We start from the raw sequence: 20,386 nt of genomic DNA, 5'->3' as shown, positions 1-20,386 counted from the left end.
CCTGAACGCTCACTGTCAGACTCGTGTTCTTGAAGAACAAACACTTCATAAGACACTCCACCGCGAGTGCCTCTTACTCCAGCGGACTTCATTCAGGGACAAGGTCTACATGGGTCGGCATCAGAAAACACTACTAATGTTTGAAGATGTGTTGCTCAACTTCTTCACGATTACCGTACTCTGTGAATCCAGATAATACCTACATTTTCTTGTCAACCTTTATCGGTGCCTACCAGTTCTTAACTGTGCACTGGTTTTATCATTCTTCCTCAAACCTTCTTTCAGAAATGCCAGGGAATTCTATGAACTGACACTCGCAACAGAAGTGGGAGGCCTGGGCCGTTCATACCAGTCACCACTGCATGCTGGAACGGTCGTGGTTTGTTTCGTCAAGATCTTCGGTCGAATTTCACCAAGTCAGGCAGCGGTAATGTTATTTCACCACAACAAAATGCACCGAAACTGCCTGAAGAGAGAAAATACTTGGGCAACATTCCTATTTTCTGCCAACATTTCGATTGAAGCTCCTCCTGTTTTCATTATTTAGACGAATGTATATTACCCACCCAGAGCCTGACAGTTACTATTCTCAAAAGGAAGCGTTTCAAATTCTTGAATTTGTAGAATGCAGTATGTGTATCTGCATTGTTTTACATGCAGTACGTGAGTGAGCGACCATATCAGTATTCACTATGATAAACCAAGTGTTGTACAGGAGGAATTTGAAGGCTGGTGATGAACTTTACACCTATCCGTAGGTCATGCAGTGCAAAGACGAGTATGTCTGAAGCAGACTTTTATGTCCTTGCCCATGCTGTATATCACGTTAACATACTTCAAGGTAGTTAAGCATGTAGACGGGAGTGGCCGTTATGCGGATTTTATTCATTGATTTCCCCCCCCCCCTTCTGCTTTTAGTACAATTCAACCACACAGTTTAACCCAGAGCCTTTTAGAACATTTTTACCTGCGCAATAACCTTGTTTGACTGGATTTTAAGACTTTTTAACAAACACAGGGGGTCAGAGTTAATGGGTGTTTATCTGACAAAAACGTGGTCTTCCACATGGTCATGTGCTCTCACCATTGTTATTTCTTCTATAAATTAATGTGTCAGAGCACATTTCAAAGATCGGTTTATTGTAAAATACACCGAGAACTCTGACTGTGTACAAGTAAATGCAAAGAGTCAAGGTCCTGTCACTGACGACTGTTGAGTGGCGTGAGGACGCACACCTCCAGGTCAACATTTCTAAGACCAAAGACGTGTCCTTTAATTTTAAAAGTCCATTATTATAAAGGGACAAACCATTGATCAAGTGCAATCCAATAAGTATCGACTTATTGTCCCTTTTTATTTTTTTAACAGATCTCTTATATTAGCTTTTTAGTTATTAATTCACTTTTAAATGCCGTCAGTGAGCCTGTAAGTGCTCATCCACGTCCGTTTTTACAGGTATCAGAATGTATTGCCAGATGCCTTCTCCTGCTGCACCAAGAATCTATCGATTGGCACTAATAAAGTCACCTTGACCATAAAAATGTGTCTTTTGTACACATGAAGTTTGAAGAAACTTTTTAAACTATACATTACCGCACATAAAAACAAACAAAAAAACAAAATGGAAATGTAAAGCCACTCCTGTGTGTTATCGTGTTTCAAGCGTGCATGCAGTCATTAGGTACATTCCTGTGTCACAGCTTTGCCATAGATACAAGTCAATGACACACACCTAAGATTGTTATACTTACCTTTGGGAGACGAGTATATTAGAACAACTTGGTAATATGATAAAGGCTTTTTTTGTGGTTGAGAATAAAGAAGTCCAAGTTGTTAAGCTGGAGGTCTGCATGCGTACGAGACGTTTTTTTTGGAGAGAACATTGTCTGGATGACTTAACGGTCACACTTGGCTGCTTGAGATCTTAAAATAAACCAGTGAGGTTCACGGAGTAACACTTAAAAGTGACCTCATTTATTTTTATCATCTATAGGAATAATCTTGAATACAGAATCTTCTTCCAAATCATGGCTAAAACTGTAAAACAAAGCGGCGTGAAGAAAACAAGAGAAAGACCACCGAAGCACAATAGAGCGGGACATTTACTGGACACGCTAATGAAGCTGGGAAACACAACAGGGCGGCCTGTTTTTGGCCTCTGCTGGCAGCTGGCCATGAAAAGCCGTTGGTCTGTTACGGTGACTGACGGAGCAAAGTTTCCTAAAACAAGCCGTGGAGGGAGGGAGGCACCGGGCGGAAAACAACTTTTGCGAAGGAGAGCAGCGGCAGATGAGGCTCGCAAGGTGCTAAAGTCTGTTTAATCACTGACTGGGAGAAAACAGATTCCCCCCCAAAAATTAAAAAACTAAATAAAGTGACATTAAATAACACACAATGAGTTGTTAAAAAAATTTGACTTTATTATTTTCTACATTCACTGGTCCTTTCAGTGGTGAACCACACACTTGCACAAAAACACTTTGAGGACAACTGGTGAAATCAAACCGAACATGGGAAAACTCCTTTTCAAGTTCATAATAGTTACTCGTGGCAAACGGTAAAGGTGTTGAATTAAAAGGAGCCTGAATGTATGAAAGACAGATCTCTGACATCTTGCACGGCGCTTTCATTAAGAATGTGTGTAATCCTGCGTGCAGATCAACACAAACTTTATTGTTAAACATATGTTGTGTGGCTGAAATGTACAGAGATCAACTGTGAAGTTCTAGGTAGCACTTTTCATAAAAACATGATGCAAATTTTAACAATGTTTAATCATTAAAAAGAAATAGCCTGTCTCAATTTATAGTTAGTATCGGTTAATAATACACACTTGTAGCATTACATATACTTTTATTGAAGCTTTTATAAATTCAGCTTTCAGGGGAAACTGCTAAATCAGACTGAAGGTTTAGTGACTGACACAATTCATCTTAAGTTGCTTGGATCTCATTTGGAGGAAAAAAATAAAAATCTATATATATATATATAATTTTGTTGATGCACACAATAAAATGCAGTGTGAAGCAATAATGCCGATGACATCTAACCACTATAAGCGTACTTTGCTCCCTTTCCGTTCATGCTGAGGTCAACACACTCTAGTGACAACACTTTAGTGAACTTCGGCTGGACAGTCTGCAGCACTGATACAAACATAATGAGTGCAAAAAAAATACACATTTCCTCTTAAAACAAGGTGTACATAAAACTGTTGCATGATGGGGCATTGAAACAGAAACACGTTTAAGTGCAGTTAGTCTGCTTGCCTTTGAGTGAAATAACTGAGAGCTTATTACTTGACTTGTTCTGTGATAGGTAGCAGCGTGTCGTCGTCTAAAACAATCAACTCGGGGAGGATAAAAAGCCTGCAGCTGGTGTGAAATCAGGATCGGAACAAAACAGTTTAACAATAGTTATTGCTGTGAAATTATCTGTCTGGAATTGAAAATAAGCAGCTTTCTATTGTACCTAAAGAGAGGAATCCAGATTCGTTTCAGTCCAGCAACACGCTTCAGGCGTGAAGTCACCTTCCGTCTCCCACAGTACAGGCTCGTCCTTTTCCTCCCTCTCCTTCATAATGCAATGGATCTTTCAGTCAAACTCTTTGAGCGCGTCCTCCAACCCTCGGTCCGCCATCAGTGCGTCCCGAGCTTCTTTGGGTCCTTCCTGGGCATGCACCAGTCGTCTGCCTCTATGCTGGCCTGGTAATGCCGCAAGGTGGACTTGTTGAACACGGGAAGTCTCTCCACCGACTCCGAGGACAACGCCTGGTCATGCAAGCACAGAAGGGAACTCATTATTCTGGATCCTTAACACACTGTCATGCTCCGATGAATGAGAGGCGCACTTGTGTAGTTTCGTCTGTGCATAATTACAACCACACACATCTGATTTGTGATGTTTAACATGTGGTTGCCTTACCACGAGACACACATTAGTTGTACTGTACAACTGCTCTACATCTGCCATCTGTGTGTGTGTGCGTGTGTGTGTGTATGTGTCGCTTCTCACCTTCAAGTATATGACAGCTGAGGTGCCGTAACCCTCCATGGAGTACAGCTGCAGGTCGCCCTGAAAATACTTGGCATACAACCGGGAGATGGGCAGACCGTAACCAAAACCGGCCTGAAGCGGAGAAGAGGTACGTGATGTTATTCGTCGAGAACAAGAATAAAAAAATGTCGCCCAGCCGAGCAGCTGGCGACAGAACAGGTCGTCTTAAAATGCCATAAGACGTCGCGGTGAGTCTCAACCTTCAGTCCTACATTAAGTCCAAGAAAGGAAGAAGCAGCAGCTGCTGATTCAGAGCAAGAAGACGACTACTAGAAAAACTACTGAAACGGAGGAGTGTCAGTATTGACAAACTAAGACTTGCATCTATTGATAAAGAAATGGCACGAAAGAATTTTGGAATGAACTAAAAGGTGACAAAAGGCTGGATTCCTACCAGAGGTGCATTACGGGAGTTGTCTATGTGGACAGGGCTGGGCGCTGTGGAGTACATGTAGCTGAAAAGACGCTCGATCTTCCTCAGAGGAACTCCTCCTCCTCTGTCAGACATCTAGAAATAAAGAAAAGATATCAAGAGAGTCCTCCTGATGGAACAGCAATTTTCTACTCAAGTGAACTTTATCATTTGACATTTGAAAAGCGTCAAATGTATCAATACGTCTGAGAGTAAATATATATACGAACGTATAGGAAACTGTGTGCACAGTCCTTCCCTTATTGATTTGCCGAAGCGGCCCTCATCTACCTTGATAGTGAGGTCCTCGGCACCCAGAGAAACACGAACTTTGATCGGAGGCAGCGTCGGGCTCGTCTCGTGAGTCTCCACCGTCGCTCTCATGGCGTTCTGACGGACAGGGGTCGATCACAAAACGAGTCAGAGTACACACAGTGGGACTCCCTCTGGCTCTTTTACCCTTAAGCCTCGTTTGGATGCTTTACCTTGAAGAGCTCAAACAGCATGTGGTAGAGATGGGACGGCACGTAAACAATGTGGAGAGGCTGGCCAGGGCTTTTAGCTGTGAAACATTTCAACGATATGATTCGTCAAGGCTGGGAGTCACCGTCACACACCGATTTCAGAGTTAAAAAAAAGGTATGTTTACACAACAAAGTATAACCAGGAGAAACGAGTGGACTCGGAGTCGTGGTAAAGACTTACAGTGGACTTCTGTGATCTCCATGTCAGGGGAGGTGAGGTAATACTGCTCACACAGCATTTTGGAGGTTTCGTAAGCATCTGCAAAATTGAAACGACGCATCAAGCAGTTGTTTTTTGCAGTACTGAAACCACCGGGCACATCGCTACGTGCAGATCACCGCGAGGACACGTCAATATCGCCTCTTCTCTCACAGTGCAGCAATTTCCACGACATTCAAAGGTGAGTCTGTCACCACCATAAACATTGTGATAAGTGATAACATCGCTTACTTACACTAAATATATTGCCGCAATACCCTTACATAAGAAAAAGTCAGTCATTAATCTGTAGAAACGAATAATTGTATAAAATAGATAACTGTGTGGAGGTGTGTGTGTGTGTGTGTATTAAGGAATTACACTCGTTACCTTTTACCACTTCCACTACATCACAGGTGGGGTCAATACTGCCGATGTGCTTAGGATGGGCTGGGTTCACACTGCCGTCGAAGATTAATGCTACGAGACACAAACAAAGTGTACTTCGATACCGAATGTGAACAAAACCTTTACTGCTTCGAGAGTCAACTCCACAGGCTCTCTCTCTCCCTCCCACCCTCCCTCTCTCTCTCTCTCTCTCTCTCTCTCTTTATTTCCACTGACATGATCTGAGTGTCAAGAACCATTGTTGCTTAACTCACAGTTAATCACAGAGTGCTATACTGACTGTGCTGGTTCATGAGCATGCGTGTAGAAATGCGGCTCATGTAGAAGCGGTCCAGGAAGTACTGGACGTTCTGGTTGGTGACGGGGTCCACGCCGAAGGCGTCCTTGTACTCCACCACTCCCTGGGCCATGGTGGGCACCACGTTGTTGTGCCGGTTGCGGATGTTCACCAGCGTCTGTGTGAAGCTTGAGCACAGACACGGGGAGAGGAGACACGATGACAAGAATCTACGACGTGAGGATTTCAGCAGAGGCTGCCCTTCAAAACCAGGAATTCGACGGTACCAACATACTGAAGCCACATCTCGCGTTACACCACAGTATATAATCAGCATATAGCCCAGCCCGGCATGCTTCAGGGGATATTGTGCACAATGGCATTAAGAACACACGCTGCTCAATATAGTAAACTAAACACATGCATGGGGTTTGCACTGTAGGCTGTGTGATTGATCCCCATGTTTGATCTAGAAGTTTTTACGGATCAACCTGAGCAGTCGGGGGTTAAAGGCCTTAACCAGAGACCTGCAGAGGTCACCCATTCCAGTTACCAACTGAGAACACTCCATATGCTCCATATCCTGACTCGAGCCCGTTCTATGTCCAGTCTGCATGTTCTCTCTTGAAGTGCGAGAGTCCGATGACAGGTGGTTCAGTATCTACATTACTGATAGTCGATTAGAAAGTTGGGAAAAAAGGCTGCAACTCAAGCAACGTCTCCCGTATAGGAGCTGAGAGAAAGTCAAACCGACCGGACGAAGGGATGAGCTGAATAAACAAGATAAGACAGGTTGCTGCAGTTTCCCTTTTAGAACATGTTTGTTTGAACTGTTGGCGTGAAAATAATTAACCTTAAAACTTTCAGCCTGACAGTAGCATTTGGTGCTTTTCCAGTAAGTTATGCAAACACAGATGACGTAACTTGAGATTTTTTTCCACAGTCAGCACTGGTTTTTCAGACGTGGACAAGACAAGAGTGCAACCACACTCTGGAGGGAGCCGAGGCGCTCAGCCTCACAGTCAACAGATCAAAACGCGTGGCTTGGATTAGCAGACTCGTGGCACGATAACCGGACACATGCTTAACTTGTAATTATTGTACAGGTTATCGCAAAACGTCAGTGAATAACTTACCCTGTGAGGACTTCCCGTTCACCAGGGTCCTTTTCTAAAAAGTCTACCAGCTCCAGCAAGCTCTGTGAATACCTGACGGGTACAAAAGACGCATGTTAAAACCTTAGCTTATCTACTTGACCTAAAAAAAAATCAATACGTTTTGTGTATTCAAAAAGAAAAGCATGTGCTCTGGTGATGACATGTATGACTTGATGTGAAAGTGTCAAACCTGGAGCTTCTTATTAAATGCGTGTAGTCAGACAGTGTGTTGACATAATGCGTTTGATAAAAACTGCGGGACGCTCTAAAGATGCATCACCCAGGCCTGTGGGTGAAGAAGCCTGAGCTCCCTGTGTCCCGCTTTGGAAGAAACTAGGTGAAAGGTGACTTGCAGTGTGGCCACCAACACAACGCACCGAGTTTGCCCGTCAAGTGACCTTGAGCCCTCAGAGTTGCCAAGAGGTTCTCCTCCTAAAATAGACTATTTCAAATCGGGGTGTGTGTGACTGCACATTCTTCATCAACAGAGTTTGAAAGAGCAGAACGCGGCAAATATAGCCACTGAGGTGATTCCTGTGAAGCAGGAGAAGAAGAGAAGAAAAAAAAAGTTGGGGGTGGGGTGAGGACTTGTATTTCAAGCACGTCTTGTACGTAGAGCATTATCAACACATGAGGGTAAAGTCTGCAGCAGAAAAAAAACAAACTGTGGGATTTAACATGATGCTATTGGGAAGTGCATGCTGGGGTGGAAAAACAAACAACACAAGACTTGCTGTTCCCCCCCAAAAAAACAAAAAAAAACTGCTGAGATCTTCAGTCATGCAGGCCGAGCGTGGATCTGTAATGCTCATTGTGTTATGTAGACAGAAAAAGAAGGTGGGCTGTCTAATATCTCATGAGCACAAGAGAGAGAAAAAAAACCATTACAGCTTCTCAGCTTACAATTAATTGACGACACCCCTGTGTGCAGCACACTGTGATCACGAGAAGTAGATATGTACCGTACAACGAGGATGACAATGTACCTTGACGTGTGTATGTACACACACAGGTAGACATATGCTGGTAGGATGATATATGCTCCCACGTGCATTGATGTGTATACATCCCAGCCAAGCACACGCTGAGAACTCTGAAGTACGATTGAAGCGTTTATCATAATAATGTATACATTATCTCAATGCGAGGCTATCTCAATGTAAGGCAAAGAGTTCAGCCAAAGGTCATAAAGCAGACTCCCATATCAAAGCTGTGGAGCACGACAGTGCACAGAGGGAAACGGATCTGATTCATTATTTAACAGGCAGTGACACAACTTACAAAGAAAAAAAAAAACTAGAAAAACGCCATGCATAGTAATGTTTGCCTACAAATAGAGGAGGCTTGTGCAAACAGAGCAGATTTGTAGAGTATCGACAGTGAATATGAGCGTTTGACGTGAGATAAAGACAGTGCTTCAGTGACCTCTGGTCATCTGCTTTGTGCTTATGGCTTTCAGAGTGCGGGTTTGACCGTCCCCCCCTGCAGAGCTCAAGGACACTCCAGTGGCTCTTGTGTTGAGGGGCTGACGGTGTTGATTGAACCAGTTCTTTCTGGGGTTGTAGTTCACGTTAACGAATAACTACTCTCATTCACTTATGTTAAAATTAATTGTGCTTCAAATACCAGTTGAAGCTGAATCACCACACAACGAAACACCAGAACACTGAAGATCTCAAACATAATGTAACTTTTTTTTTTTACTTCGATAACAGCAGTAATTTGAATGAATGAATGAATGAATGGATGAACAAGAGGTTAAAGTAGTTTGTTGTCCCTCTTGCCCTGCTGTTCCTGCCATCCTACCAGCTGGTGAGGAGCTTTAAGGATGGAGTGCCGAGGAGCTTGTCTGGGAGGAAATCGATCTCCTTCATGATGTTTGCCAGCCTGACAGGAAGCTCCTGGCGCAGGAACACAAAGGAGGTCTTCTCACACGCGTTGGCCGAGCCTGCGGTCACATGAGGGACAGCATCACGACAGACATTACGGAGCTCACACATCTGCCAAGTTCCCCCGAGAACACACGGCCTCTGGGTGTGAACCTGAGGTCGTAAACGTCAGCGGGTTCCAGCTGCCGGTCAGTGATCTCAGCTGTCACCGTACAAAAGAGACGAACGCGACCCGTCGACGTGAAGCAACAGATTGGGGGGGGATTAAGTTGTACACAACACTCACCGAAGTCGATGAACTGCTTCATCGAAAGTGGAGAAGGGGAGAACTTGGAGAACCTCTCCACCAGCTTCGGTATGCCCGCCGCCGAGCCGTTCTTGAGCAGAAACTGTGCGAACTTCATGTCGCCCCCTCCGGAGACCCTCCGCGCTCAGCGGATCAGGGACGAACGGTCCTTCTCTGCGGGTGCAACGCGATCCAGATTGCCGACGTTCGTCGGGCGGGACTTGTCGTGCATCAGGCCCCTCAGAGCATCTCACGGGAGGCTGGTTTAGGAGCTCCTCAGCGTCCTCCGGCACTTTCCTCCCATGTTTTCAAGTTGCTCGTTGTCCTCCAAGGCCAGCTTCAACACTGAGGGGACGACCGTTGATGTGTGGAGGCGGAGAGCTCGAGAGACTGACACTGGGTGTAGACCAATCAGCGACGAGTAAACGAAGCTGTGGGCGGAGACGACAAAGGACTGACGCACAAATCAACTAATCAGCGGCAAGAGTTTGGGCGGAGTCAATCAACAACACTGTGGTCCAGCTTTGTAAAGTTTTCCTAGAGCGCCCCCGAGCGGTCAGATTAGTAAACTGTACGTTTTTAGTGTAATATAATCTTTTAACAGATGTCTTTATTATTATTATTATTATTATTATTATTATTATTATTATTATTATTATTATTATTATTATTATTATTATCATTATTATTATTATTATTACTACTACTACTACTACTACTACTACTAATAATAATATTAATACTAATGTTATTATTAATAATAATAATAATAATGCTCTTGCGCTATACTCGAGTACTCTTGCTCTTATTCTTGTTATATTTAAATGCACCGTGAGAGTGAATTGGCATGCGATTGGCCGACAGTGAAAAAGTAGGTAATATATATATATTTATTTTTGTACTTTCTGATGTTTTTAACTGTGTTTGTGAAGCACTTTGTGGCTTTTTGACTGTGAAACGTGATATATAAATAAATGTTACTTACTTACTTACTTATTTACTAAAATACATGCAGACAAAAACATAACTTTCCCCCAACATATGTTGCAGGAGGTAACCACATCCATTATACACCCCAAGCAGTTTATCTATGGAAATGGTCCACAAACAAGTCTATTAGTGGTCCTGAGATATTGGTTTGTGGAAAAAAAAGAATGACATTGCATTTCAGCTTTTTATCTGAAGTCTTATCATGTTATCAAAATCCCTTGGCACACATATGTTCAAGGTTATTCGGGACAATGTATTTGAACCATGTGGAGTTTCCTGCAGGGGCACTGGTCGATGTCAAACATAAATCAAAGGGGGTCAGAGGGCACAACACGTCACACGAGGTCACAGGAGGTCACAGGAGTCAGATGTCATCATGATAGTTTCTTTTTCTATCCCACTTTATTGACTTTTGTCACCAGGGCCTAAAGCCAAGTTCAATTTTATTGAACTAGTTCCTGCAAATGTTATTATTTGTGATGGACGTCACAATATAAAATCAGTAAACATGTGCATCCTTTGCCTCCACTCAGACGCACTTCTCCATGTGGCCACCAGGTGGGGTAGTTCCCGCCGGGTCCTGTGCGTGTTGGAGGAGGTGGGATTTCCTCTCCTCCTCCTCAACATCATCTCCCCTCTTCCTCGGGATGTATCAGCGTGCTGTGCACCTGTCTTATGTGCCTTTTGGTTGTGCAGAAATGCCTCGTTTGCTCCGCTGGTGGGTGTGATCATCCTCTCCGGAGGCCTGCAGACGCCTTCATTCACACAGCGTTGGAGGATGTGTTGATTGTTTTTTTTCTTTATTTATTTTTTTTAACCGAGGTGCAGCAGTGAGACAGCATCTTTGCCGGTGACACATCATTTTCCGTGGAGAAGGTACGGGAGGACACAAAATACCATGTTTTGATGACGATCTCGTCTATTTATTTGACCGAATACGCACGAGAATTGAGATTTTTCAGGATTTGTGACTGGGCCGTGAACGCATCGCAGCAAAACACGCTGTCATGCTTGGAATTAGCTAGCTGCAAAGGTTTTAATTTTCTGCTAACATTAGCACTCATCCTGACTTTTAAATGGCCTTTTAGTCGTTATGCATATGCATTTGATCCTTTCTTTGCACGTGGCATCTCATACACAGATCGTTATTTTCACAGTGTTGCACATTTTAGTTTATTTACCTTTACAGTGAGACTTTAATGCTAGTATTTTAGCTTGGCAACTGTTTGCAAGCCTTATCATTGAATCACAGTATTGCAATGTGCAAATGTGCAATGCACTGTGCAAGATTTGTATGGCTGCTTTGGAAATCCTTGTGCACAAGTACTGTGTGTGTGTGTGTGTGTGTGTGTGTGTGTGTGTGTGTGTGTGTGTGTGTGTGTGTGTGTGTGTGTGTGTGTGTGTGTGTGTGTGTACACACCTGAAGCAGTCTATATGCATCACTACAGCTTATCTGCGCTCTTCATCCCATCATACTTTTTAATCTTTGCATTTTATTTTATTTTAGTTCTGATGATTCCTCAGCTGTTTTTTGTTTTTTATCCCCACCTAGGGCCTGAGAACAGTGCAGTTTCTTTAGAGTGCCACATATTTTGACCTACTTGAACAATGACCTGTGTGTGAAACTGGTATATGTTGGAGCTCGGCTCCGTATCAGACTTGTAGGACATGGGGTTTGATGCACACAACCTCTGAATACAGGAACTGATCTTGATTACATACATCCTCTCAATATGATCATTTCAAATAAAGTCCAAAGTCATCACTGCTACAACCACTGTGCTCTTTTTTTTTTTTTTTTTTAAAGATCTGCACCCTGGTTCAAGCTTGGTGCATAAATCAATACTTTTCTCTATTGCATCGTGATCTAATGAAAGCATAGCATGTTGTCCCAGTGCCAGGCGTATTTCATCCCTGTATTGTGTCACTTAAGCCCCACAGGGACACAATGTCGGACAAAAGTGACCTAAAAGCCGAGCTTGAGCGCAAGAAGCAGCGCCTCGCCCAGATCAGGGAGGAGAAAAAAAGAAAGGAGGAGGAGAGGAAGAAGAAAGAGGCAAGGAAAAAAGTGAGTACACAAGTGCGTCACACCCGAGACCGTAAACTGGCCCAGGCTGTGTGTGTGTGTTTGTGTGTGTCACACAAGGTTGGTGTTGACATTTTGGATCAAAATGTGCACGATTTGATTGTTACGCATAAGTAATGAGGCTATTTTTGTATTGTCGCTGTGATGGGTGAGCAATGGGTTCCTCTATGTGTCCTGAGCAGACGGAGATCCAGCAGAAGACGGAGGCCGCCCCAGAAGATTCAGACTTGGATCGCAAGCGCAGGGAGACTGAAGCCCTGCTGCAGAGCATTGGCATTTCACCAGAGCCTCCTTTGGGTTTGTATCCTTCTTGCATATAATCCGCATCATCTGTAACGACCGTCCTTCTGGTTGTGACGCAAAAGGTTTCCGCACAGGAAGCGGCAATAGAAACAGTAACTCATTGGCTAATTACAAGATGTATATAAATATCAGATAGAGTAAAAGACGTGTTTTGCTCCATACAGCAACCAAAATAGCAGAGTTGTGTACCCTGTTTGAAGTTGAAGTGACTGACCCACATGCTCTTTGCTTCAGCCTGAATCTAAAAGATGAGAGTTGAATCCCTGGAGTGTCTGTCATCTCCTGCAAGCTTTTGGATTACCGCTGTTCTCTAGTGGTCTAAAATTGTAATAACACCCTCAACACCTCAAAATCTGGGTCACTGCTCTTCCTATTATTAGCTTTAGATATTTATAATCCTTCTTCCAACTCAAAAATGAGAAGAAATTAGCAACACACACACTTCCCCAACACTTCATTTGCGCATTTGTCTTTGAATTATTTGATCACTTTGCTGGTCACTTGTTTTTGGGCTGATTTTCTTCCCAGTTTTTTTTTAAACTGGTTTATAATGTCCGATACTTGTTGTTTTTCATCATTTAGTCCCGACCCCCGTGTCTCCGTCCAAATCGGTGAGCACGCCCAGTGAGACGGGCAGCCAGGACTCCGCTGATGGAGGAGCGGCAGGCAGGTACGCTCAAAGAAAAATCCACTTCATTTTCCTAAGTGATCAGAATCAGAAGTCTCTCCTGGTTCAGGGAGTTTATTCATTTCTATCCGGTACCTTCAGGAGGTGGAAAAGAAAAAAAAACAACTACTTATTGAAGAAATATTTTCAAATGATCTGTAGATAATCAGATGTTTCACAGCTGCTTCGGATTCATGTTCAAACTGAGGGCCGAGGTTTGACCCTGGTCAGAAGTCACCAGTCAGCTGTAAATGCGAAACAGTTACCATGAAGGGTTAAACTGTCGAGATGATTCTGGCTGTGACTATTTACGGCATATTGTTCTTTCTATTCCTTGTCAATGGCACTAAAGGTTTAGGTAAGGATGGGTGTCACTGAAGTGTCCTTGTTAGGTTTGACATGTGCTTCCTGTTGTGTGTCGTGGCGTCCAGTTTGTTTTGATGACCACTGCTTCTCGTAGTTAACCCAGAGGTGCCTCGCTTCATCCCGACAGCCTCTTTGGCTCTACTTTTAGCAGTATAGCAATGTGGTCGTGTGAAAATATTGAGTCGTGGAAACTTTCAGAAAGCAGCCTGGGAGAGTCAATAGTTGAAATGCCCTCGCTGGCCAACGTGATTGGTATAAAGTTTAAAGTCCTCCAGTACAGCTCCGTCTTAAACCGTGTCGTTATAGAGGGAATAATGTGGGATTTTTCTCGAGATGATCAGATTTTGAGGCTGTGGTTTGCGGTCAGCCGTCAGCTGATTTGACGTTATAATAAGCAGCGGTCGCATACTTTTACAACTTAATTCACATGCATGAGAAGGACAAAACATTAGAAACACATCAACACCAGTGAGAACTACCCATTTATCCATCTTCTATATCCAACACAAAATCACACATATTTAATTTAGAGTCACCAATGAACCTGTAACATCCTCGCCTTTGCGATTATGGGAGATAATTGGACCGCCTGGCGAAAACAACATGCATGCATACACTTGGTGTGAGGCGGCAGTGCTAACCACGACACCACTGTACAAAGTCAAATATTGACAACAATTGAAACCTATGAAGTGATTTCGAGCAAAGCTTCGCATTATTTCCACTGTAAATGCAGAAATAGCCGTTGAACTGGAGCCTTTAAATTGCACAGTTGTGCTTTAATGATTTGACCGGCCAGAGTTTATGAGTAGGAAGATAACTGACACGCCGCCTTCTGTCCTGTGGGCTGTAATCGCAGCTCTCACTCGCCCATGTGTCATTCATGTACCCTTTCTTGCATTTACCTCTTCGCTCATGCATTCATTGCTCCCCTGATCAGCAGCACAACTATTCACACGTCCGCTCCGGTGAATGCTCTCTACATAAGGGTGGTCATCAAGCGCTTCACATTTGCTTTTCAGCTTCATCAGCTGACTGTGTGAGTGGCGCCCTCCGGGGTCATTGGTGGTGTGTTGTTCCGGTACGGCCCAGGGTGGGATTGGGGGATAAATGAAGTCCTTTACATGAATGAAATGACATTATGTACGATTTTTCTTTTTTTTTTTCTTTTTAGCTTTTACCAATTGGAGTTTACAAAGTAGTGAGCTAGTTAATCCCTGGAATGAAGGACATGTTTTGCCCCCAAATCCACCCTGGATGATGGCATGCCACTTTGAGCTTCTCCATCTGTGGTTGTGTGTGTGTGTGTGTCTCCTTAGGTCAGGTTTCTCTAAAAACAAGTCCCAAGCACAGAGCTCAAGGTAAGCATTTTCACGTCAAACCCAGGAACCCACCCCCCCCACCCCACCCCTCACAACCACCACCTTTTTATTCTTATCCGAGGTTACCTTCACAGCGAACACAGAGGCACACTGCAATCAGGGGTCGTATCGACGTGCTCCCATTGTGATTCCTCAGATCCAAACAGTTGCAGTGCCCCCCTCGCCGCCGTATTTCTTCGCCCGGCTCTAACGCCGTCCCGTCTGATGCCCCGCTGTCTCGCCTAATACCAGGTTGAAAGACTTCTGCTCGCATGAGCGAAGCCACGGAAGTCGTCTCGGTCCCCAGAGGGTTGACAGCGCTGCTTAAAGTGTCACCGCTGTTGCTGTAGAGCGGCGGCGTGTCAGGCTAAAGGAGTACAGTACGTAGCTGGGGGTTTGAGGAGTGAGGGCGAGATTGTCGTTGCACCGGCCGTCAGCCCGTCGCTGCACCGCTTTGCAAAGTCACGCCGCTCATACTGCAGGTTCCTCTTGCTATAATTTGAGAAAATACAGAAAAGCGTCATCATCAATTGGCTTTCACCACCTAAGAATCAACGTTGTTCCACCGTTTGTGAAGCCGTTTCAGCGCAAACAAACAAATCTACCACGAGTGACGAACAGAGATCTTTAAATAATTGTTGCTATTGACATCCGCTGGAACTTAATGTTCCTCTAATGTCGAGCTCTCCCACGCTGAATCCACTTATCTGAACATTTTTCCATCAGCAGTTCCATCTTTGCATGTAGTTGGATGGGACTTTCTGTGCTTCGCTGTTTTCTAGATAAGTGGTCTGTGGGCGAGTGTGTGCACATACATGTGCTGCTGCGTGTTTGTGTGCCACTCTGTGTACTCTGTTTGTGTGTGTTTGTTCCAATGTGTCTGATTGTAAACATGCATGTCCTCTCTTGCCCCCCCTTTCGGTGACATCAGGACACTGCAGTGGGACACAGACCCCTCTGTGCTGCAGCTGCAGGCTGATTCTGAGCTCGGGTACATCTTTCTCTTCTTGTTTACTGTCTTATTAGAGATCATGTTAAACACTTTGAGTTTACGGTCAAAACAATATTTATTGCTCTTAAGTTTAGCAGTCAACAGGACGATGCGGTGCTTTTGTTCAGCGCGACAACCCTCAGGAGAACATCTTCTTTCTTATCCAGGCGCAGGCTGCAGAGACTGGGGGCCTCAAAGATCACACAGGTGGACTTCCTTCCTAAGGAGGTGGTCTCTTACTGCAAAGAGACCCAGACGCCACACACCGCCCACCTGTCTGAAGGTGAATGTTTGCATGTTAACGGGTCTCGCGCGTCGGGAGAAGCTGAGAAGAGGCGTCATGCTTCCGTCTCTTGGGTATAAAAACTGTGACGCATACCACTGACCTCAGATCATTTGACAGACCGTGAAGAATTACAGTGTGTCGCATCTACATGTGGCGACCTTTTTATTTGCATGAGTTACAACTGTGGACGAAATGGAAAGATTTTTCTTTCAGTTCATTCAAATTTTGTGTGTTGAACACAAACGTGTTTTTGTGTGTGTGTGTGTGTGTGTGTGTGTGTGTGTGTGTGTGTGTGTGTGTGTGTGTGTGTGTGTGTGTGTGTGTGTGTGTGTGTGTGTGTGTGTGTGTGTGTGTGTGTGTGTGTGTGTGTGTGTGTGTGTGTGTGGCTGTGATTGTGTGTATGTGTGTGGCTTCATGCTCTCGAGGATGTGAGATTGTGTGTGCGCATACATGTGAAAATATATATATATACGTGCATATTCGTGTGTCTGTGAGTGGGCCCGAGCTGCAGCTACTAATCAGATCCATATGGTCAAAACATCAGCGGCTGCCAAATTGAGGCTCAAAGATTTCAAACATTTTTCTCTGCTGGGGAACGGACGAGCATGGAGCTCTGGATAGAGGAGCGCTGGAGGTGTTCCACCGGGATGTGCTTTTGCTGTTGGCAAATGCGGATCTTTCATCCGGTAATGTCTCATTCACGTGTTGGACTGTACTAATATGTCTCATACACACACACACACACACACACACACACACACACACACACACACACACACACACACACACACACACACACACACACACACACACACACACACACACACACACACACACACACACACACACTCCCTATCATCTTCTCTGTCTTCCTTCTTCAAGTTGCCAAGACAGCTGGCAGCCATGTGACTGTGAAGGGGTTGTACTTCCTGCTTCCTGTCATTATAATAGATGGTCTGGTGTGGATTCCAGTCCCCCGCCCTCACCAGCAAACCACCATGCACATACACATGTCTGTACTGATCAGCATTTAGATGGCCTGCTCCCACCCCACCCCCTCCCGTTTCCTTGACAGACCCAAGAATAGATCATTTATTCAACAAGTGCACCAGCACATGTGCCTCCTTGTGTATAAAACATAACAAACATGCAGCAGATGCTAAATGTGGCAAATTAAAATGCAAAATTACTTATATACATGTCAAGTAGCCAGTGTACACAGATACACAACTGCACACTGCGAGTGGTGAGCGCCTGCAGCGGTTCTGTACGCCGGCCTATTTAGGTTTGTTTGTTTTTAACTTCCAAGAGCATGTTCAGGAGGTCCGTGTTGATGTGTGTGTGTGTGTGTGTGAGTGTGTGTGGGTGAGAACATCTGGGAACCAGAGTGGAGCTGTGGTGGTCTGCAGGGAGGTGACCTTGGCCTCAGGAGACCCTTCCTTTGCAGACGACCACAAAGCTTGTGTGTCTACAGAGGAAGGAGAAAAAAAAAAGACACAGATGGTAGCACCTGCCTGCATTTCTGGCTCTGTTTGTTCAGGCCAGTTCCTGTTGTTGATTACGAAACCCAACTCGCAACACATGCACACCACGTCCTCGTTTGCTACAGGCTGCTTATGAAGTGAAGCTATCGCCTACAGTTTAAGAAGAATCACTTAATATTGACTTGTTCGAGGATTTTTATGTTGAATGTGTTCTAATAGCTATTTTAAACCATCAACATGTCTTTCTCCATGTGAACTTCTGACCCCGTCAGGTCTCATATCTGCCGCCACGAGGGTGACTTGAATCTCCTCTTGAAAGGGTGTGTGTTGGGAGCCTGAATGCAGCTTCGTCAATTTGGATTTGATCGAAACTTTGCATGCGTCTCTCTTCCGCACAAGAGTTTGTGTTTTAATGCTCCCACAAGGTTTGAGTGTGTGTGACTCTCATTTAACCCAGTTAATCATTAGGTTTTTCATTTCCGTGACCAATTTGCCTCCATTTAATTGTGATGTGTTGCCGTGCCTGTACGGTCTCTTCCCATTGGCTGCTCACTGATCCGTCTGCACCGAGCGGCCATTGTGCCGGGCAATCGGATTAGCCCCAGTCACGGTTGGCTCCAGCTCTCTACTGCTTTTCTAATTCCTATGAATGGACGTGCTTGTCGAGAGGGATGGATGCTTTGTGTAAAGACATGGTGGGGAAATGAAGCGGGGTCAGCCGCGGTGTGTGTCTGTGTGTGTGAGACGGTAACCTTGCCTCCGTAGGTCAAACGGAATGTGTTGAGCAGTTGTTTCGAGTGGATAAATCCCGTATCGCACCGTGTCGACGTCTTGTTAAAGAGAAGCTTTTCAGGAAAAAATCGACTTGATGCACGACGCTGCAGCGAAAGCCCTTGACATACAAAAATAATATTTTCATCATTGCAGTGATCGATGCCTTGCTCCGAGCGTCTTGCCCTGGGATGTTTGGACTGTGGGGGGGAAACCGGACCTTTTCAAATCTGCGAATTAGTTAAACTACAACTCAGTTAAATTCTCAGGCTCAGTTGTGTTTGACTTCAAGTTGCTGCACCTAAATCAGACTATAATTTGCCTGTGGAGTGAATAACACAGTAACGCACTTCCATTGAGATTGCGGACCGCTGCCTTCAATCTCAAATCTCCATGTCCTCCTTCACTACGGCCATCAATCTATCCCGAGGTCTTCCTCCCCGTCCTTTATCTTCGTCTCTGCCACCCCCAGCTCAGCGCCCTGACCTTTTAAACGTGGCCGCTGCCTCCAAACCGTGCATTACAGCAGGCCTCACTACTGTCTTGTCAACTTTTCCTTTCACTCTTGCTGCTATCTTTCCATCCTGCGCCGACCGTGTCCACCCGCTCCGCTTCACTCCTCCTGTAGATTATTCTGGATGGTTGATCCGAGGCGTTTGAACTCGTCTTCTATACACACACAGTAAATAAAAATGTCGGGCACCTCCTCTGTGTTTCTTTCTTTATCCCTTCTTTGTGGAGCGAGCGTCAGCTGGCCACTTTGTATGTGAAAGCCAGAACTTTAGCAGCTCCACTTTACTGATCCCAATCTGCAGATAGCGATCTGTGTGTGTGTGTGTGTGTGTGTGTGTGTGTGTGTGTGTGTGTGTGTGTGTGTGTGTGTGTGTGTGTGTGTGTGTGTGTGTGTGTGTGTGTGTGTGTGTGTGTGTGTGTGTGTTTACTTGAGACATTGGCGAGATAGGAAGTAGTACATGTGACGGTGCACATGCACAAGTGTGCAGCAGGTTTGCAGGGAGTGGTGCGGGGCGTGACCCGAGTTGGTAGTTAAATTGCTTTTGCCCCGCGGCGCCTTTAAAGACTTCATAATTGGCTGCGGCGGAAAGTTGCCAGTGAAACTGCCAGAAAATGAGGGCGAGGGAGAAAGAGAGAAGGTAGAAAGGTGAAGACAAAATGAGTGGTCAGCAGAGATTCAACAGAGGAGAGGAAGAGAGAGGCAAATGGAGCTCTGATATTAAAAAGCCAATTGTTGGCGGTGAACCAGAAGTCGGCACTCAGACGTACAACCCCGTGAGAACGTGTTCATAATTTGATATTGTGGCGCAGGAAAACCCCCTTCTTACGGTGAAAAGTTCACGGGGTCAAGAGTTTACGTTAATATTTGTGCATTCAAACATGCAAAAGTGTGTGTGTGTGTATGATTCCTCTGCTGCCTCTGCAATATTTTCTGGCTCATTAGTTTTCAGCCTCAGTGCAGCTTCAGTATGGAGTCGGTCAGAAACTCGCTTCTTGAGTATATTCACGGTTTTCTTTTGACCTTTGGTGGACTACTAATGGCTTTTAATTACAAGGGAAACACCATGTCCACACATTAATCCTGAAAAGGTTCAAGTATAAGCGCTCGGATTCATAAACGGAAACGCGTATGTGCACACCTACATACACAGGAGTAAACACATTACAAATATAACAAAACTCCCAATTTATAAAATAATCGGCATGTTGTTCTAATGATAGAGTTTACGGTGATGCTTTTTTTTTTTTTTTTAATGCAGCTCAACAGGTCATGAATTTTACATCTGAATCAACAATCTATAAAATACAAATTTTCAAAGTAAAAGGACTAGATTATAAATTGACCACAAACCTCTGACG

The 20,386-nt window shown here is 44.6% G+C and overlaps 2 protein-coding genes across 3 annotated transcripts in view; one reads left to right on the top strand and one right to left on the bottom strand.

The window, feature by feature from the left end:
* Window positions 1-2,400: 2,400 nt before the first annotated feature.
* Window positions 2,401-9,554, bottom strand: pdk4 (pyruvate dehydrogenase kinase, isozyme 4). Its single transcript, XM_080516465.1, has 11 exons — window positions 9,210-9,554; window positions 8,841-8,982; window positions 7,014-7,085; window positions 5,881-6,065; window positions 5,583-5,672; window positions 5,175-5,252; window positions 4,955-5,031; window positions 4,761-4,859; window positions 4,452-4,565; window positions 4,016-4,129; window positions 2,401-3,771 (listed from the first exon to the last, which is right to left on the bottom strand). Exons 1-11 carry the CDS (start codon window positions 9,325-9,327, stop codon window positions 3,640-3,642), a joined length of 1,221 nt encoding a protein of 406 aa, XP_080372591.1. The 5' UTR covers window positions 9,328-9,554; the 3' UTR covers window positions 2,401-3,639.
* Window positions 9,555-10,799: 1,245 nt separating this feature from the next.
* Window positions 10,800-20,386, top strand: part of dync1i1a (dynein cytoplasmic 1 intermediate chain 1a) — a 46,401-nt gene continuing 36,814 nt past the window's right edge. Inside the window, exons 1-7 of one of the 2 annotated variants that reach the window (XM_080516457.1) lie at window positions 10,800-10,917; window positions 11,028-11,075; window positions 12,133-12,267; window positions 12,480-12,582; window positions 13,171-13,258; window positions 15,914-15,973; window positions 16,141-16,256. In XM_080516457.1, coding sequence (XP_080372583.1) covers window positions 12,148-12,267; window positions 12,480-12,582; window positions 13,171-13,258; window positions 15,914-15,973; window positions 16,141-16,256 — 487 coding nt within the window. In that variant the 5' untranslated portion in view covers window positions 10,800-10,917; window positions 11,028-11,075; window positions 12,133-12,147. Of the gene's footprint in view, window positions 10,918-11,027; window positions 11,076-12,132; window positions 12,268-12,479; window positions 12,583-13,170; window positions 13,259-15,913; window positions 15,974-16,140; window positions 16,257-20,386 lie in introns of those variants that run through there. The other variant, XM_080516458.1, reaches the window with a different exon arrangement.

The sequence above is a fragment of the Blennius ocellaris genome (assembly GCF_963422515.1).
Source record: "Blennius ocellaris genome assembly, chromosome: 20".
Classification (NCBI taxonomy): Eukaryota; Metazoa; Chordata; class Actinopteri; order Blenniiformes; family Blenniidae; genus Blennius; species Blennius ocellaris.
This window is presented reverse-complemented; position numbering and strand designations above follow the sequence as displayed.

Bases quoted from the DNA above. Each gene is read 5' to 3' on its own strand.
- pdk4 (XM_080516465.1), bottom strand. From the start codon at position 9,327: ATGAAGTTCGCACAGTTTCTGCTCAAGAACGGCTCGGCGGCGGGCATA. The intron at 6,066-7,013 runs GTAAGTTATTCA...TCTGTGCTCAAG, and splicing joins GAACGGGAAGTCCTCACAGG to CTTCACACAGACGCTGGTGA. The intron at 4,860-4,954 runs GTAAAGCATCCA...CCTGTCCGTCAG, and splicing joins TGCTGTTTGAGCTCTTCAAG to AACGCCATGAGAGCGACGGT.